Source organism: Myotis lucifugus, unplaced genomic scaffold (genome assembly GCF_000147115.1).
Source record: "Myotis lucifugus unplaced genomic scaffold, Myoluc2.0 scaffold_1225, whole genome shotgun sequence".
In the NCBI taxonomy this organism is placed as follows: domain Eukaryota; kingdom Metazoa; phylum Chordata; class Mammalia; order Chiroptera; family Vespertilionidae; genus Myotis; species Myotis lucifugus.
This window is the reverse complement of record NW_005872273.1, coordinates 43,349-60,215: the sequence shown is the minus strand read 5'-3', so window position 1 is coordinate 60,215 and position 16,867 is coordinate 43,349. Positions and strand designations below refer to the sequence as shown.

The following is a 16,867-nucleotide window of genomic DNA, read 5'->3' as shown; positions in this document are numbered from 1 at the left end:
TTTTCAAAAAATGGACCCTACTGTATTTGACAATCAACCCCCAAAAAGTTGTGCACATTATTTTTTTGATGTTTCCCAATAGGAAGAATGTTTGGCACGAGTGTGTGTGTGCGTGTGTGCGTAGGGCCCCTTTTTGGGGGAGGGACCCGCCCCCTCAACTTTTCCAGTCCGTGGAGTGGATCCGGGGATACTGATAAAAGTGAGCATCGTCTGCAGTGCTTACTGGTGGCGGGCCTGGACCACACTTTCACCAAGGGACAGGGGCGGGGGGGGGGGGGGGGGCGGGGAGGATGGGGGGGCAGGGGGTGAGAGAGGCAGGAGCTTGCACGAGGGAGGTGTGGAGCAGGATGATGGAGCTGCTGCCCAAAGCTGGGCTCATGGAGGGGGCACCCTGGATTTTGGGTGCAGTCAGGGGAACTCCCTGGCTCTAGAGGACAGGAAGGGGGTGCACCAGGCTCACAGATGCAGGGAGAGGAAGGGGTGCTCCTCCTTGGGGTCCTGCTCCCAGCTCTGGGACGTTGGCCTCAGCTGTACCTGGCTGGGGTGAATGCCGGGGTGAGCAGAGGCTGCCGGGCACCCAAAGTGGAAGTGGCCAGGAGCCTGGGAGCCAGGGAGGGCGAGGCTCCCTGTGGAGGGGTCTCTGGCTCCCGGGAGGTCCTCGTTTATCCCTCTGGCCTCCAGCCAGCAGACCTAGGACCGGTCCGGCCCTCCTGCCTGGCCGTGCCTCACCCTCCCAGAGGCCTGTCCAGGATAATCCACTCGTCTCCTGTGAGGGCTGGTTCCAGGCAGGGGTGAGAGGCCAGCGCCTCTCCCTGTAGACCAGCCAAGAGCCAGGCTCACCGCTCAGGCAGGAAGGAGGCTTCCACGGGGCAGTGCCCTCCCCAGGTGCCGGGGGAGGGATGCCCTGCCCGGAGCGAGGAAGAGCAGCAGGGCAGAGAGCACGGCAGGCACGGCACCCCTTTGCCCCCCAACTCCGGGAGGCAGCCTGGGGTGGGAGTGGGAGCCCCCGAGGCCTAGCCCGCCTGCTCTGACTCCTCAGACTCCTCGCACCCGGGACTCAGCTCTTTCAAGGCCTCTAGGAAGCAGGTGCTTTTGTCGTGGGCAGTTTTCCACGGGGATCCGAAGGCGAGGTCACCCAGTGAGGACCTGAGGGGCAGGGTTTGGCCTGGGCTCTGGGAAGGACTGAGCAGGACACAGGGAGGGGGCTTGGTGATGGTGGGGGGACTGGAGACTTCAAGGTGGGGAGCTGAGCAGGGGGCGGGCTTGGGGAGGAGGGGCTGTCTGTCCCCAGGGCACGAGCCGCTGTGGGCCACGGGACTGGTGGAGGGCGGAGTGGGCTGGGGACACGACGCCATTGGCTCCGTGGTGAGCGCCAAGCCCTACTTGGCGCTGGAGATGGAGGAAAACCCGCGCCGGTGGAGTGAATGCCACTGCCGTGAGCAGACAGGCGCCGAGCGCCCAGCACCGATGCGGTGGTTGTGGTTGTGGTTGCAGAGGCGGCTGGGGCCCAGCCCCGAGGCCAGGTTCCCTCCTGTCCCGGATGGTCAGGGAGCGCTTGGCTGAGGCCGGGCTGGGGTGGGGAGCTGGGCTCCCAGGGAAAGTGGCGCCACGGGCGTTAACATTTGCACAGAACAGACCGACCCTGGGAGCAGCCGGGCGTGCCCCGCGGCGGGGGAGGAGGGTGCGTGGGTGCCACCTGCACCCGGGCAAATCCAGGGCCTCCGGCTGGTGCCTCCTCAGAGGGGGTCTCCACTCAGGAGCAAGTGCCGCCCTGTGAGCTTGAGAATGGCCGGTGGGCCCGTCCCTGCGCCCGGCAGGAGGCCCGTCCTGACCCACAGGCTCGGGATGGACGTCTGGGTGGGGACAGGTGGCCAGGGCTGGGTGCTTGCGCTCAGGGGCCACCTGGGGACCCACCCCTGCTTTCTGGGGTTCTCGCGGCGGGAAAGCACGGGCAGAGGACGGCGCAGGCCCGCCTCAGGGAGCAGCCGCCACACCGAGGTCCCTCATGTCAAACTGCTTTATTTCAGCTTAAATAACAGGACAGTTGAATGCAGGGCCGACCTCGCGTCCAGCTTCCTTGCAGCACACGGACTGAAAATTAAATACAAAAGGGAGGGCAGGTGCAGGCGGCCTACAGGGTGTCGCTAGGAGGGCTCCGCCCCGCGCCCCGCAGACCCAGGCCCACGTGTCCACGCGGCCACCTGTGCAGGAGCCGCAGACAGCCAGCGGGAAAAGCTCTGCTGCTGCGGGAGCGCCCGGGCGGGCCCAGCACCCCACCCCCCAGCACAGCGCGGGGCGCTGCGGGGACACCTGCGGGACCGGCTGGGGGCACCGGGAAGTCTGTGTTAGAAAACGACCTGCCTCAGGTGCAGAGGCTGGTTCCGTAGGAGTTTACAGAGCCGGCCGGGTCTCCGTTCCCTGCCCCCACCCCACCCCCCAAATCCAACAGCAATCATTTGGAACAGGACTTGGTGTTTTTTTTAAGAAATAAAGAAAATAGTGCCTTATCCTGCTACTCAAGCGTGTCGAGCTGCTTACTGTACTGCTTCCGGTGCGTGCAGAGTAGCAACGATAGTGGCTAGAGCCGTAAATGGTTACAACTTGAAAGAGGTTATTCGTAAAGAAAAAGAACACCTAGGCCTGAGCGCTAACGCACACGTGAGCATTCCTACAGCATGCGAGTCTAAGAGTTAGCCCCCAGTGCGGCCAACGATCCAATTGTTTAAAATTTAACTTAGAAAGTTTGAGATCATTATTTTCAAAACATTGATTTTTACATTGTTTCATACACAAAGAATTGACTGACTATCCAAGCACAGGACGGGCACCTCTCTGGAACACAGGTTGTGACAGTGGGCGGGGCACGGGGTAGTGTTAGGCTATTATTATAAACTCCCCACTTCACCAGGAAACCCCAGGGGAGGTTAGAACTGAAGGGAGAGGCAGAGGACGGCGGGAGAAAGGTGCCTGATTGGACTCTGCTGGTCACCACGCTCGGGTCTGCTCTTTCTGTGCCATGTCTGTGCAACAACCATGTGACACTAGACAAAAAAAATTTTAAAAACAGGGACTAAATTTACATCATTAACAACTTCAGAGAGGCCGCGCTAGACCCTCTCTCTCTGTTTAACTACTAAACACAAAGATATTTTAAAAAGGAAACATGAATGTTTTCAAATCCTGTTACAAACACCACCTGGAATTTGGAGCCGATGACAAGATCCAGTCCTCGACTTGCTCTGCACGAGCGTCAGACGGGGTCCCGGACCTGAGCCCAAACCCACGAGTGGCCAGGTGTGTCTGCCTCATGATACACTGAGCTACTTGGTGGCGAACATTCTGACTCTAGTATTTCCTTCTAACTTCATTCAAGACAAAAAGCAAACAAAGACAATGGTCCCGGGAGGATGCACGACTCGTCGAGTTCACAGCAGGTTCTTCTCTCGTGGGATTGTGCTCTTGGTTTCAGCAGTAAGTGAAGGAAAGATCTTGCCCTTTTGCAGTTCGGAGGGAGGGCGCCCACGTTAGTAGGGGAGGATTGGAAATGCTATCACTGCAACGCTTCAGGGTGGAATGGTCTTCCAGTCACGGGCGTCCGCCTGCTGCTGAAAGCAGAGTTTAGAGACGTGAGCAAGAGCCCTGAGAGCGTTCTGCTGAGTGAGTGAGTCAGAGAAAGACAAGCACCACATGGTTTCACTTATATGTGGGATCTAATGAACAAAATGAACTGACAAACAAAACAAAAACAGCGTTTTCTGCCACCCTGGACCTTGCGGAGGCTGCTGGGAACAGGACTCCTATAAGGACAAGTATGTCCACAAAGCTGTGTCCAAGGCCATTTTTGACGGCTATAAGCGGGGTCTCCAGAACCAGAGGGAGCACACAGCTCTCCTTTTTTTAAAATATATTTTTATTGGTTTCAGAGAGGAAGGGAGAGAGAGATAGAAGCATCAACGATGAGAGAGAATCATCGGTCAGTTGCCTCTTCCACGCCCCACACTGGGGATTGAGCTTGCAACCTGGGCCCTAATTGGGAATCGAACTGTGACCTCTTGGTTCATAGGTTGATGCTCAACCACTGAGCCACAGTGGCCAGGCTCTTCTTAGAAGTGAAGGTGTTTGTGCTCGAGATGAAACGAATTCTCTCTGGGTTATGCGTACAAAGCAGAGAACAACACAGTGACTCCTGGTGGGCAAACCGAGCACAACCAGAGTCACCTGGGGAAAGGTAACTGCTCTGCTAACAGTGGGCAGTTCTGGCCGAGTGCCGAGCAGCCTCCCCGCTAAGGCCGCTGGACACAGAACCTGTGCGATGCTGTGCCCATCAAGGATTTAAACTTATTGAAAAGTAAACAAAATGGAAAAAGGAAAAATAGAAACAGACTCAGAGAGACAGAGAACAGACTGACAGAGGGGAGCAGGTTGGGGGGCTGGTGACAAAGGTGAGGGGATTAAGTGAAGGAAAACAACCTCACAGACACAGACAAGAGTGTGGTGATCACCAGAGGGAAAGGGGGTGGGGAGGGAGAGGGTGGAGAGGGGACAGTGGCGATGGAAGGAGACTTGGCCTTGGGTGGTGAACACAATCAGGTGATGCGTCATCGAGTTGTGCACCTGACACCTACACAATTTTAGTAACTACTGTCACCATAACAAATAAATTTAAAAAAATGTAAAAAGAGCCCTGGCCAGTTTGGCTCAGTAGATAGAGTGTCAGCCTGTGCACTGAAGAGTCCTGGGTTCGATTCTGGTCAGGGGCACATAACCCAGTCCTGGTCGGGGCCCCATGTGGGAGGAAACCAATCGATGTGTCTCTCTCACATCAATGCTTCTCTCTCTCTCTCTCCACCTCCCTTCCACTCTCGAAAAAAAAGAAAAAAATTAATGGAAAAGTATCCTCAGCTGAGGATTAACAACAACAAAAAAAGATCTAAAAAAAAAAGTAAAGAGAGACAGGGCCTCTCAGCTCAGGCCCATCGTCAGGTGGCTGACGGTGCCGTCTGGGTGTGAGGCCGAGGGCACCGCACTCAGCTTGAGGTCAAGGCTCACCTCACCGTCAATCTCCACCACCATGAACCCAGAAACCACGAACCACCATCTCCCACGTGTTACCTGCCGGTGTTAGTTCCAGATCTTGAGGAAGCTGTCCCAGGACCCTGTGGCCACAGCCATCCCGTCGTCAGTCACCCCCAGGCAGCTGACGCGGTTGTCATGCCCAGCCAGGACACCTGGGAGCAAGCGAGAGCAGTCACTCGAGGCCCGGTGTCCCAGCAGCAGCCACTGTGCAGGGGAGCTTGAGGGGTTCGACTGGGGCAGGAAGGAGGCCCTCCAGAAGCGGAAGCCAAGGTGAGGCCCCACAACACCAGGGCTCACGTGCCCTTCTTCCACCCGCCCCGCCCGGGACCAACACGGCCGGCAACTCTAAAATGCGCGGCCACGTGCAGTCAGGGAGTTCTCATCGTCCGCACACCTGCGTGTGTGGATCCACCTGGCAACCACGCACCAGCCTCTGACGTGTGAACTTCAGACTCTTCACGGGCACCCGCTTTCCTGCCCACTGGGGATGCCCGGGCACCGCACACGTGGGTGGGAAAAGCGTCTGGTGTGTGCAGGGGTGCCAGGCCTGGAGAGCCAGCTCCTGGCTGCCGGCGGCCTGGCAGGTGTACTCAGGCAGGCCCAGCACAGACAGCCTGCCTGACGGACAGAAACCTGAACACCTGGGCTTATCTGAGGAGTCATGTCCATCCTGAAAGATAGTCCGAGTGTCCAGGACACACAGACAGGCCCCAGCCATCACCTACCTGCCCGGTCGGCTTTGAGGGCGTCCCAGACGTTGCAGTTGAAGTCGTCGTACCCTGCGAGGAGGAGGCGCCCGCTCTTGGAGAAGGAGACGGAGGTGATCCCGCAGATGATGTTGTCATGGGAGTAAGTCATGAGCTCCTGATCCGCACGGAGGTCAAACAGCCTGCAGGTGGCGTCATCCGAGCCAGTGGCAAATGCATTACCATTTGGAAAGAACTGGAAAGAGAAAGCAAATCAAGAGTGTGCAAAGGACAAAAAATAAACATTGGAAATACCACTGCCCAAGAGCAGGACGACGGCTGTACGCTGACAGCACCTGGGCCCACATCACAGGGACCCAGGGAGCACAGGGGGCCACGGGGCTACAGGAGCCACAGGAGCCACAGGACCCCCAGGGCAGGCACCACCAAGGCCATGCTTCTCCGCAGCCACCAGCAGTCAGGCGAGCCCCGTGGAGGAAGGTGGGGAAGGGGCCTCCCCTCAAGGCCAGGCCCCTCAGGTGCGGGGATGTGGAGCAGGGAAGCCCCGCCCCGCAGAGGCTGCACGCTGGGTGAGTTACTGCACCCTGTGCTCCCCCCGCCCCCCCCAAGCCCAGGGCTGGGGGCCAGCCGATCACAGAATTAGCTGGCCCCCAAGGACAGACCACACCACTTTTAGATGTTCTACAGGGAGTTTTTAGTAAATTAGGTTGTATTTGCAGAGAAAATAGAGAACGTCTAATCCTGAAAACATTTAAAACTGAACGAGAATTCTGTGTGTACAGTAACTAATCTAATGTGACGCTGGCCAAGGACCCTGCCCGCGGGTCAGCCCACTCACACAGATGGCGTTGATGTCGGACTCGTGGCCGGTGAACGTTTGCCGGCACATCCCTTCTCGCACGTCCCAGAGTTTGGCTGAAGCATCACATGCACCGGACACAAACAGTCTGGTGTCGGGAGCGAGAGAAAGGCTCATGACGTCCCCGGTGTGTCCAGTGAAGGTGGTCGTCTGCTGGCCCGTCTCGATGTCCCACAGAGCACTGCAGCAGGAGACACACGGAGCCCCCACGTTCGCAGACGGCCAGTGACCAGTGTCCTTCCCACCCCAGGACCACAGGAAACCCATGCGCTTTGACTTAAGACCAATCAGATGGGGTCTCACAGGCCTCTTGTAAAATAACCTGAGCGTGTACGTGACGTGGTTTGGAGCCACGAGTGAAAACACTCCAGGGTTTGTTTAAGGGGCTTCTCTGTCTGTAGAAAGATGAGAACTCGGACACTCAGAAACACGGTGCACGCCACTGGGAGCTGGGCCCTGCGGTGTGGGGAGGGGCCGATCGCCCACTGCTCCCAGGGCTGCTGGTGGGGAAGGAAAGCAGGGCTTCCCACACACCCGGAGGCGCAACGTCTATAACGAAGCTTCACAATCCGCAAGGCACAGTGAACTCAGTCCCCTCGCACTGCCGCTTGCCCTGAAGTCTCATGGCCATTTCACAGGGCAGACACCCCCATTCATGGCAAGAACCTATTTCCACACTGGCCAGTGTGGATCAGCAGTTAGAGCCTCGGCCCACACACAGAAGGGTCATGGGTTCAATTCCCAGCCAAGGGCACATACCTGAGTTGGAGGTTCATTCCCCAGCCCCCATCAAGCACTTGCAGGAGGCAACCAATTAATGTGAGACACATCGATGTCCCTCTCTCTCTCTCTCTCTCTTTCTTGGCCCCCTCCCTCCCTCCATCCCACTCCCTCTACAAACCAATGAAAAAAAGTATCCTCGAGTGAGTATTAACAAAACAAAACAAAAAGGACCTTCTGTCCTCCTACCCAGAGCCGGGGTGGCCGAGCCCTGTGACGGCAGGCGGGGTCAGGCACTCACCAGGTGGTGTCTCCAGAGCTGGTCACGATCTGATTGTCATCCAGGAAGCGGCAGCAGGACAGGTAACCTGGAAACAGACCCAGACAGTGACCCAAATCTGCCAGCGCCGCTCTCCAGGGCAGTGATGGCGAACCTTCTGAGCTCGGCGTGCCAGCATTTTGAAAACCCTAACTTAACTCTGGTGCCGTGTCACATATAGAAATTTTTTGATATTTGCAACCATAGTAAAACAAAGACTTATATTTTTGATATTTATTTTATATATTTAAATGCCATTTAACAAAGAAAAATCAACCAAAAAAATGAGTTCGCGTGTCACCTCTGACACGCGTGTCATAGGTTCGCCATCACTGGTCTAGGGTCTTGTAAACAGAAACCCGTGGGCAGAACGGGGAAGACCCTGCCTATCGGCCCTCCGCCCGTGTGCAGCACTGCTGGGCAGGGCCCGGGCAGGGCTAGGGCGGCCAGGACCCCAGGACCAAGGAGGCTGTGGCACTGCGCCCACAGGGCACGGGAGCTGCCACACATGGGGCACATGCTCTCCTCCCCTCTTCTCGTGACAGGAGTGAGGATGGATCCCGCCTGCTCCTCACTCGCTCGCTCATCCACTCAGTGCACAGGAGAGCCCCGTGCCTGGAGTGCCCCCCCGGCCCCCGCCCCGGGACATATCCACTAACAGGTCACTTCTTGCCCCCCTGGAGCCCTCTTATTGTGGGGAGAGAGGACGGACAGAGCATGGGGGAGGCGCACAGGTGTCAGGGCAGAGCAGGGAGCGGGTCTGTTTGCTACAATGCAGCTGTAGCAGACAAGTCGGGGTGGAAATGGTTGTGTGGCCTGAGCTGCAAGCTGAGCCGCGGAACAGAGGTTGGGACACGTGACACCTGCTGAGACACCCCACATTTTAAAAAATAGGTTTTAGCCCGGCCGGCGTGGCTCAGTGGTTGAATGTCGACTTATGAACCAAGAAGTCACGGTTGATTCCCAGTCAGGGCACATGCCTGGGGTATGGGCTCGATCCTCGGTGGGGGGCGAGCAGGAGGCAGCTGATCGATGATGTTTCTCTCCCATCATTGATGTCTCCATCTCTCTCCCTTTCTGAAATCAATTAAAACCTATATATAGATTTTAAAATACATCTTTATTGTGACGGTGTGTCGTGGGCCTATTACACATGTAGGTGTGACCCCAACAGAAACGTCACCAAGAGCAGGAATGGGCCGTACGGTTGCCAGGGTTTCGCATTTCACATGAATTGGTACAATAGTAACCCCTAGGAGACCATGGAAAACTATAAATGTGCTTTGAATCCCTAGACAAACCACTAGAAGTAATGGAAAGAGGCAACCAAAACGCCAACAGAAAAATGCAGCCACCGCAGAGAAGGGCAGGCCAGGAGGCAGGTAAGTGACGGAGCCGCACCCCCGGCACTAATGTCACGGGAAACAGGACTCACCAGCATGGGAAAGGCTGAGACGGTGAGAACGACAGGGGGCGCTATTGACAACAGCACGGCCAAGGGGGAAGGAAATGGGGGGGAGCCTCCATGTAAACCGCCCAGCGCCAGCAGGAAGGCTGGGCGGCGTCAGTGAAGCGAGGAGGAGCCCCGCATCGGGACAAGAAGGTCAGCTCCGCAGGAAGAGACGAGACTCCTGAGAGCGCACGCTCTGCGGACAGAGCTCCGGGTGGATGAGCAAGAACTGCCGAGCTGACAGGAAGAAGCAGGCACCCCCCTCGTGAGGTTCTCATGCCCTCGGGCCTCGCAGTGCGCCTCGGTGCACTTTCCCCAAGAGGACACTGTATTCTCTGCCATCGTGCGTATGAAGGACGCAGGGCAGGCTCGCTACCGGCTGGAAGGAACGTAACGGGCCACCTGGCTGAAGTCAGAACAGAACCAGCTGCCCCGTGAGTTACCACCTTCTCCGTGTTGGGCCCGAGGCAGGTGAGCCTCGTGGGAAGGCGTTTCAGGACTGAGAAGCCGCCGCCAAAGTAAAACCCTAGGACGAGACCTTCTCCAGGAACACTCCCCTGTCGCAGCCAGTCACAGGCGAACGGACAGAGAACTGCTCGGCTCCAACACCTCCCCAGCCACCTCCCAGCCTGTGGCCTCCGCACCGAGGGCGCTGGTGTGGGGCCGCGAGGAGCCCCGATGCCCACGGATCAGTGCACGCACACAAGCATGTGCACACGACACACACAGGTACGTTCACACTGCAAACCCTGGTGGAAGGCGCTCAGGACGGAAGACGGTGTAGCGGGAGATGCAGACTGAGCGGCAGTGGCCTCAGCAAGCACCAGAGAACCCTGAAAGCCGACGCCACAGGGACTCAGACCCAAAGTCTTCTTCCCGGGAAAGGCCTAGCGAGGCCTCCTGCTCTCATTTCAGACTATTCCTGCCATGACTGCGACCACCCTCCCGAGGTAGTTACTGAGCGGAGGTGAGAAGGCTGACCCGCTGTGAGGTCACTGGAGAGAACGCGTACCTGTGTGTCCGGCCAGTTCACGACTCACACGCACATTCCCTTCGCGAGTTTTCAGATTGTAAATGGAGCAAATGTTATCCAGGCCTCCGCAGGCCACGTAGTTCCCAGAAGGCGCGTACGCACAGGTCATGACCCACGAGGACCGCAGAGGGATGGCGTGGACCTACACGACAGAACAGACGCAAACATGCTCACGTTCAAACACAGTAGCTACTGAAATTGCTTTGAAAATAATTTGCAGGTGTGGCCAGTCAGATACAGCAGTAACTTAATTAGAAACCCTGTGCTACAGAACAACTCAATCTATAGTTTTAATAAAGTCGCAACTGATGACTAGAGAGACCCTCAGTAACAAGACAGCCTCCTAATCGAAATCACGCGTCGAAAAGAAAGAATGTTCCTTTACTATTGTATTTTAAGGCTTACTGGCTAGCAATCATTCACTTAAGTCTCTTTCACTTAAATCTTAAAAAAAAAAAGCCACTGGCCGGTCAAAATGGCTATCAATTCATGTATAAAACAAGGGTTTTTCCTGAAGTGCTGGAACCGGCCCGCGAGCTGCACCAGGCTGTGTGCTCACGCGCAGCCGGCGTCCCCTGAAACACAGCTGAGTGGGACCAGCGACAGCACTACTTCACTCCAGGTGACACCCCCTTGAATCATTCTTTAGACGAATTTAATTTATACTTCGATACAATGCCCCTCAGGTGATCTCTCATAAAAACGAATAACTAGCCCTAACCGGTTTGGCTCAGTGGATAGAGCGCCGGCCTGCGGACTGAAGGGTCCCAGGTTCGATTCCGGTCAAGGGCATGTACCTTGGTTGCGGGCACATCCCCACTAGGGGGTGTGCAGGAGGCAGCTGGTCGATGTTTCTCTCTCATCAATGTTTCTAACTCTCTATCCCTCTCCCTTCCTCTCTGTAAAAAATCAATAAAATATATTTTTTAAAAAAACAAACGAATAACTAAATGAAAAGCTAGACTTCTGCATTTTTAAATAAAACATGAGATTTCCCAGACTGAGCTAAAACTGGAATCCCGCCTCCCGGGCGCATTAGGAGCCGCCCTCCCGCCTGCTGGGAGCAGAGCTGAGCTGGGCAGCGGGGACGAGCAGCGTGTGCCAGCCACAGGCTCGGCCCCTAGCGGACCGGGAGTTCCATACCAACCCAAACTCCCGTGCCCCCCCCCGCCCCCGCCCGTGCTGTAGCTTAGCTAAGTGAATCCGGCGGCCTGGGCCTGGGGAGGGCGTGCAGTCCCTACCTTGTTGGTGGTGTAGCTGTCCCAGATGATGAGCTTGCCGTCCTGCGAGGCACTGACGAGAAGCCTGCAGGGAAGACACACGCAAGCACGTCAGGGCCACAGCCACAGCCACACGCGGCTGTGACGGCTCTCGTGTGCGTCAGAGCGGCCTGTGCTGGAGACAAGCCACACGGACTCACAAGCCCGAAGAAAAAGCCCCAATGATCAGACCAACGCTGGAAGCGTGACGAGCTCGTTCCCACAGACAGCAGCTGGGGACAAGCGCCTGGCTTCTCGGGGGACTAGACCCCCGCCACGTGCTGGGTCAGCTGAGACAGTGGCCACTCAGCACTGCTTCTGTCTGGTTTCTGTTCATAGTCTTCACGAACACAGGTGGTAGGAAACATGGAGTGTGCAACTTCCTGTCTGTTCTTGTGCACGCAAGGCCTCGACATAGGGAACCAGCTTTGAGAGACCCCGATTCCTGAGCCGCTCCCAGATGGAGCCGACCCTGGGGTCCAGGCCGGGGGGCACTGAGGAGGCCTCACACCCCCCCCGCCTTGCACAGTGAAGACAGACTCCCGCGGCCCTGAGCCTGGTCCCCCGGCAGCAACTACCAACCGCCATGAGCCTTTTCCTCTTGTCTTGCTCTGGGCATGTGTGATCGGCTGGGGCCTGTGCGTTGCGGGTGCTCTGTCTGCCTTTGCAGAACGAGGACAGGACAGGACAGCACCAAGGGGCGAGGGGGCTAATGGAGAGGAAGCAGGGCCCACGGCTACTCAGAAGGCAGCTCAGGAGCCGCCCTTTTCCCGGGACGGTGACGGCTCCACGCACAGCCCTACCCAGACGGTCAGTGTGGTAAGTCATGATAGAAAGAGTTTCAATTTTAAAGGTTTTATCCAAACACACAGGCTTTAACCGTTTCAGTCACGAGCACGTTTGGCTTCCTGAACCGATCATAACCTGGAAATCTGAAAATCTGGACACTTTTCACCGAAACACACGTTCTGAGGCAACAGGTACAAGAAGTCACCAAGGGACAAAGCCAGTCTCAGCTCCGTGCTGCAAACTCGCCTCAGAACGGAACCAGTGCCCTCGTCTTCCAGAAGCACTTTCTTCAATCAAATCCCTGCATCTCGGGGGCCACGCACACCTCGGGCACGAAGAGACTTCTGGGTTAACAGCGGCCGCTCTGCGCCCGGCTGCCTGCCCTGCAGGCTCAGCCGTGGACGGGCCTTGAGGGGCCCGCGTAGAGCCCTCGCCCTCCTGGAGGGTCACCTTCAGGGAAGCCTCCGCTCAGAGAGCTTAGTATCTGCTGACTCGCCCGATCGGAGGAACGCTAATGCCCGCTGATCCTCCAGAAGGTGAGAGGAGACACCCCGTAATCCCGGGGGAACCGCTGCAGACAGGGGTGACCACTCGCCTCCCGGGGCAGCCTGGCACTGAGCAGCCACCAGTCACCGGGAGGCACCACCCACGCCAACGCAGAGGGAGGAGGAGCCGGAAGGAAGGGCCCGCCTCTGACCGAGGCGAAGGGGCCACAGCCCAGGCCTCAGCCCTTCACACTCAGAGGACGGAGGCTCCTGGGCCTCGCAGGGTTGGTGGGCTTCACTCTCAGTTCTAACAAGACTTCAGCAGCTTTTAGAAAGCGGAGAAAAGTGTAACATTCAGGTGACTGAGAGAGACTCTGAAATGTTATAAAAAATAGAACTTAAGCATAAACGTATTTTACTAATAATGTTGACAAGCCCGGCACTAATGCAGATGTGATGCCCACCGACTCACACACGCCTGCAAAGCCCTCGCTGTGAGCCTCCAGCGCCACAAACATGACAGACTGACTCGTGTTCATAAACTGCAGCCGAGTCAGGAACACATCCTGCGCAATAACCTGTCTGTAGAGGCAGAAAACACGAAGGGGATATAAGCAAACGTACGTCCAAATTAAAAAAAACAACTATTTTGGATTTTCTCTGAAACGCTCTGCACAGCAGAGGTCATTCTAGCATCACCTTTTGTTCTTTGGTTTATGAATATAAACTAGGGCCCCACATACGTAAGGTATTAAGAGCTGTAACTGTCCAGTTTAAAAAGCAGCTACAGCCCAGCCGGCGTGGCTCAGAGGTTGAGCATCAACCTATGAACCAGGAGGTCAGGGTTTGATTCTTGGTCAGGGCACAGGCCTGGGTTGCGGGCTCCATTCCCAGTGGGGGGCATGCAGGAGGCAGCCGGTCAATGATTCTCTCTCATCATTGATGTTTCTCTCTTTCTCTCCCTTCCTCTCTGACACCAATAAAAATATATTAAAAAAATAAAATAAGAGCAGCCAGGCCCTGCCAGAAAGAGAACAAGAGCAATCCAACACCCCCACCCCTCTGGGTCCCCCTTCTTTAGGGGCGACCACAACCCTGAGCTCGATGTGCTTCGTCCCAGCCCGGCTGCTCTTCCGCAGACCCGACCCCCAGCTTTCACGGCACAACTCCAGTCGGAACCCCCAGGCCGGTGTAAGGCCTCACACGGGGTGATCGGAGCCTCGATGACCTGGCCCTACCTGCCTCCTGCCTCCCCCGAGCCCTGCCTCCTGCCCACTGCTCTGGCCACACAGCACCTTCCCTCCAGGGAGGAAGAGCTGCCTGCAGCCTGTGTAGCTCCCAGCCACCCTCAGGCAGTGATGTGCCCCCGAGAGCCCCCCGGACGGCCCAGGTGGGGGCCGGCTGCAGGCGACACTGTGGAGGGGCCTGAGGCGGCTCAGGGGCGAGTGGCCTGGCTCCAATGCCCGTCTGGGCAGGACAGGACGAGGCTCCACAGATGAGGGAGCCCAGAGACCCGTACTGTTTGGTCACCGGCTACTTTAATACAATTCTAAGGTGGGTTGACTAGTGAGGGCATTTTCCATTTATTCTTTCTGATTAGCAGTATCACTGAAATGGCCTAAATTACCATTCATTTGCATTTGAAACTGTATGGGATGCTGCACAGAACAAAGGAAAGATAGAAGATTTTGTTCTGAAGTCATTTACACTCTAAAGCAGACAATTTCACGAACAAAGAGAAAACCAAACTGAAAATTCCTAACAAACGTTTAAAAAAAAAAGCCACTCAAAGACAGGCATCTGAAGATTTCTGTTGGGCACCTGAAAGCATGTGTCAGTCACCAAGCCACCAGCTTGTCGTTGTGTGGGTGGGAAAGGCAGCCTCTAAGACAGTGGTTCTCAACCTTGGCTGCACATTAGAATCACCTGGGAATCTTTTTTTTTTAATATATTTTTATTGATTTTTTACAGAGAGGAAGGAAGAGGGCTAGAGTTAGAAACATTGATGAGAGAGAAACATCAATCAGCTGCCTCCTACACACCTCTTACTGGGGATGTGCCCGAAACCAAGGTACATGCCCTTGATCGGAATCGAACCTGGGACCTTTCAGTCCGCAAGTCGACGCTCTGTCCACTGAGCCAAACCGGAGGATGGCTCAGAAATCAGGATTTTAAAAAGATTCCCAGGTGATTCTAATGTGCAGCCAAGGTTGAGAACCACTGCTCTAAGAGAAGAGGCTCAACAGACCAGTCGGCGAGGCTGCAGGTGCGGGCGATGGAGGGAACAGGGAGGGGAGGACCGGAGGGCGATGGAGAAGAGCAGCTGCCAGGGGACAAGGGGTCTGAGTTAAGGGCAGAATTTAAAGGAGAAACAATGAGTGCCGATGGGAGCTCCCTGGCTGGTGGGGCAGATGGGGGGAGAGGGAGCAGCAGCTGAGACTGCATTCTTGCTGTGGGATGTGGGCTCAGGGAGAAACCAGCAGCAAACCCGGACATAGCACTTGGCACCCACTGTTCTGAGGCTCAGCACACTTCACCCTGTGCCGGGCACTGACCCTGAGCGTGCCAGCTGAGAAACCATGAGGAACAGGCTGGAAAGATGAGCCACGGCACAGAGAGGTTAGGCGACTTCCCCAAGGTCACACAGGCACTGGGCCTGGATCTGGCAGAAACGAAGAGGAGGGGAAGGGAAGGTCACAGCTGGCAGGGACTGACTAGGGCGGGGCAGAAACGGGCCTGGGCAGGTGGACGTGTGACCTGGGAGCGGGCACCTGGGAACCTAGCCCTGGCTGCTCAGACACCTGACGCAAGTCCCTCGCCTTTTCTTTACAAATCACGGCCAATGCCCACCAGACCAGTCCCTGTGCCGCAGGGCCGACCCCGCTCATGCCCTCACCTGGAGTCTGTGCCCCAGTGCATGGCGTAGATTTTGGCCAAGTGCCCCCGCAGCGTTCTCCTGGTGCGCATCTGGATCCTTCCCACGGGGTCGATGTTGTTTGTGATCTGAAAGCAAACGTCCTGCAGGTTACCATTCTGTGAGGTCTCCTCTCTGCCACCCGCCACTGGCCCCCCAAACCCCTTCACCCCAGCAGCTCCACTGGGATTTCTCCTGTCTGGAGGGCACCTACTTTCCTTTCATGAGGATGAGGCCCACATTTCTCCACCTCAAACCCCACAGCGGGCACCATGCACAGGGCTGGCCACACGGACACCTCCGTCTTCTCTCTCCTCGTCTCCCCAACTGAGCGCCCAGGCCAGGCCCTCCCACCTCCCGTGCTCCCACAGCCCAGCGCTCAGGCTGTGCACTGACCCAGACCAGAGCGACCACCCACTCGGGATTCTGCTGCTGTGGACAGAACTGTACATGCAAACGTGCGGTTCCCTCCGACAGGAAAGCCCCGACGCTAATGACGTGGGTGGGCAAACGGAACAAGTGTATCACATTAATGGGCCTAAAGACTGTACAGAATTCAGACTCAGGTAATTCGATGCAGTACAATTTCTCCTTAACTTATTGTTTAACCCCAATTAAAGTGCATCCCCTAAAGCATTAAAACACTATAAAATATTAATCATTCTCAGGAGAAATATGACTTTTCTTCCACATTTTATTCTTTGGGCAAAAATATTAATTTTTCTAATGAGGTGAAATTCACCACTTTAAGTATACCATCCAGTGGTCCTTAGCACGCTGACAACGTGTGTGATACCACCTCTCCCTAGTTCTAGAACATTCCCACTTCCCACGTCCACTAAGCACTCACTGGTGGGCCCCCTCCAGCCCCTGGCAACCACTGATCTCCTTCAGTCCCCGTGGACCGGCCTATTCAGAATATTCCGTCGGTGGAGCCCTGCAGCGGCCTGGCCTGTCAGCCCCCCGCACCCGGTCCTGGGCTCCTCCGGCTGCACGGGCATCCACGCTGCGCCCCTTCCTGCGGCTGGGTCCTGTTCCGCTGTGCGCTTACCGCACTGTCTGCCCACCCTCCGGGCACGGACACGGGTGGTTTCCACCTCCCGCGCCGGGAGATGTGCTGCGAGAGCCAGGGCGTGCGCTGGTCTCGCACCAGCTTTCAGCTCCTGTGTCTGGAGAGGAGCTGCTGCGTCACAATTGAGGTTAAACTTTGAGGACCCGCCTAAGGGAACTTTAAGATGAACATTTCACAACTCCGA

The 16,867-nt window shown here is 56.4% G+C and overlaps 1 protein-coding gene across 2 annotated transcripts in view; it reads right to left on the bottom strand.

Annotated features, from left to right (window-relative positions):
- Positions 1-1,999: 1,999 nt before the first annotated feature.
- The window catches only part of GNB1 (G protein subunit beta 1), a 52,371-nt gene continuing 37,503 nt past the window's right edge, over positions 2,000-16,867 (bottom strand). The window contains exons 5-12 of one of the 2 annotated variants that reach the window (XM_006107501.3): positions 15,594-15,700; positions 11,406-11,469; positions 10,144-10,306; positions 7,664-7,730; positions 6,622-6,823; positions 5,802-6,018; positions 5,113-5,228; positions 2,000-3,605 (exon numbers count right to left, since the gene is read on the bottom strand). In XM_006107501.3, the coding sequence (XP_006107563.1) occupies positions 5,122-5,228; positions 5,802-6,018; positions 6,622-6,823; positions 7,664-7,730; positions 10,144-10,306; positions 11,406-11,469; positions 15,594-15,700 (927 nt within the window). In that variant the 3' untranslated portion in view covers positions 2,000-3,605; positions 5,113-5,121. The remainder of the gene's footprint in view (positions 3,606-5,112; positions 5,229-5,801; positions 6,019-6,621; positions 6,824-7,663; positions 7,731-10,143; positions 10,307-11,405; positions 11,470-15,593; positions 15,701-16,867) is intronic. The other variant, XM_023748247.1, reaches the window with a different exon arrangement.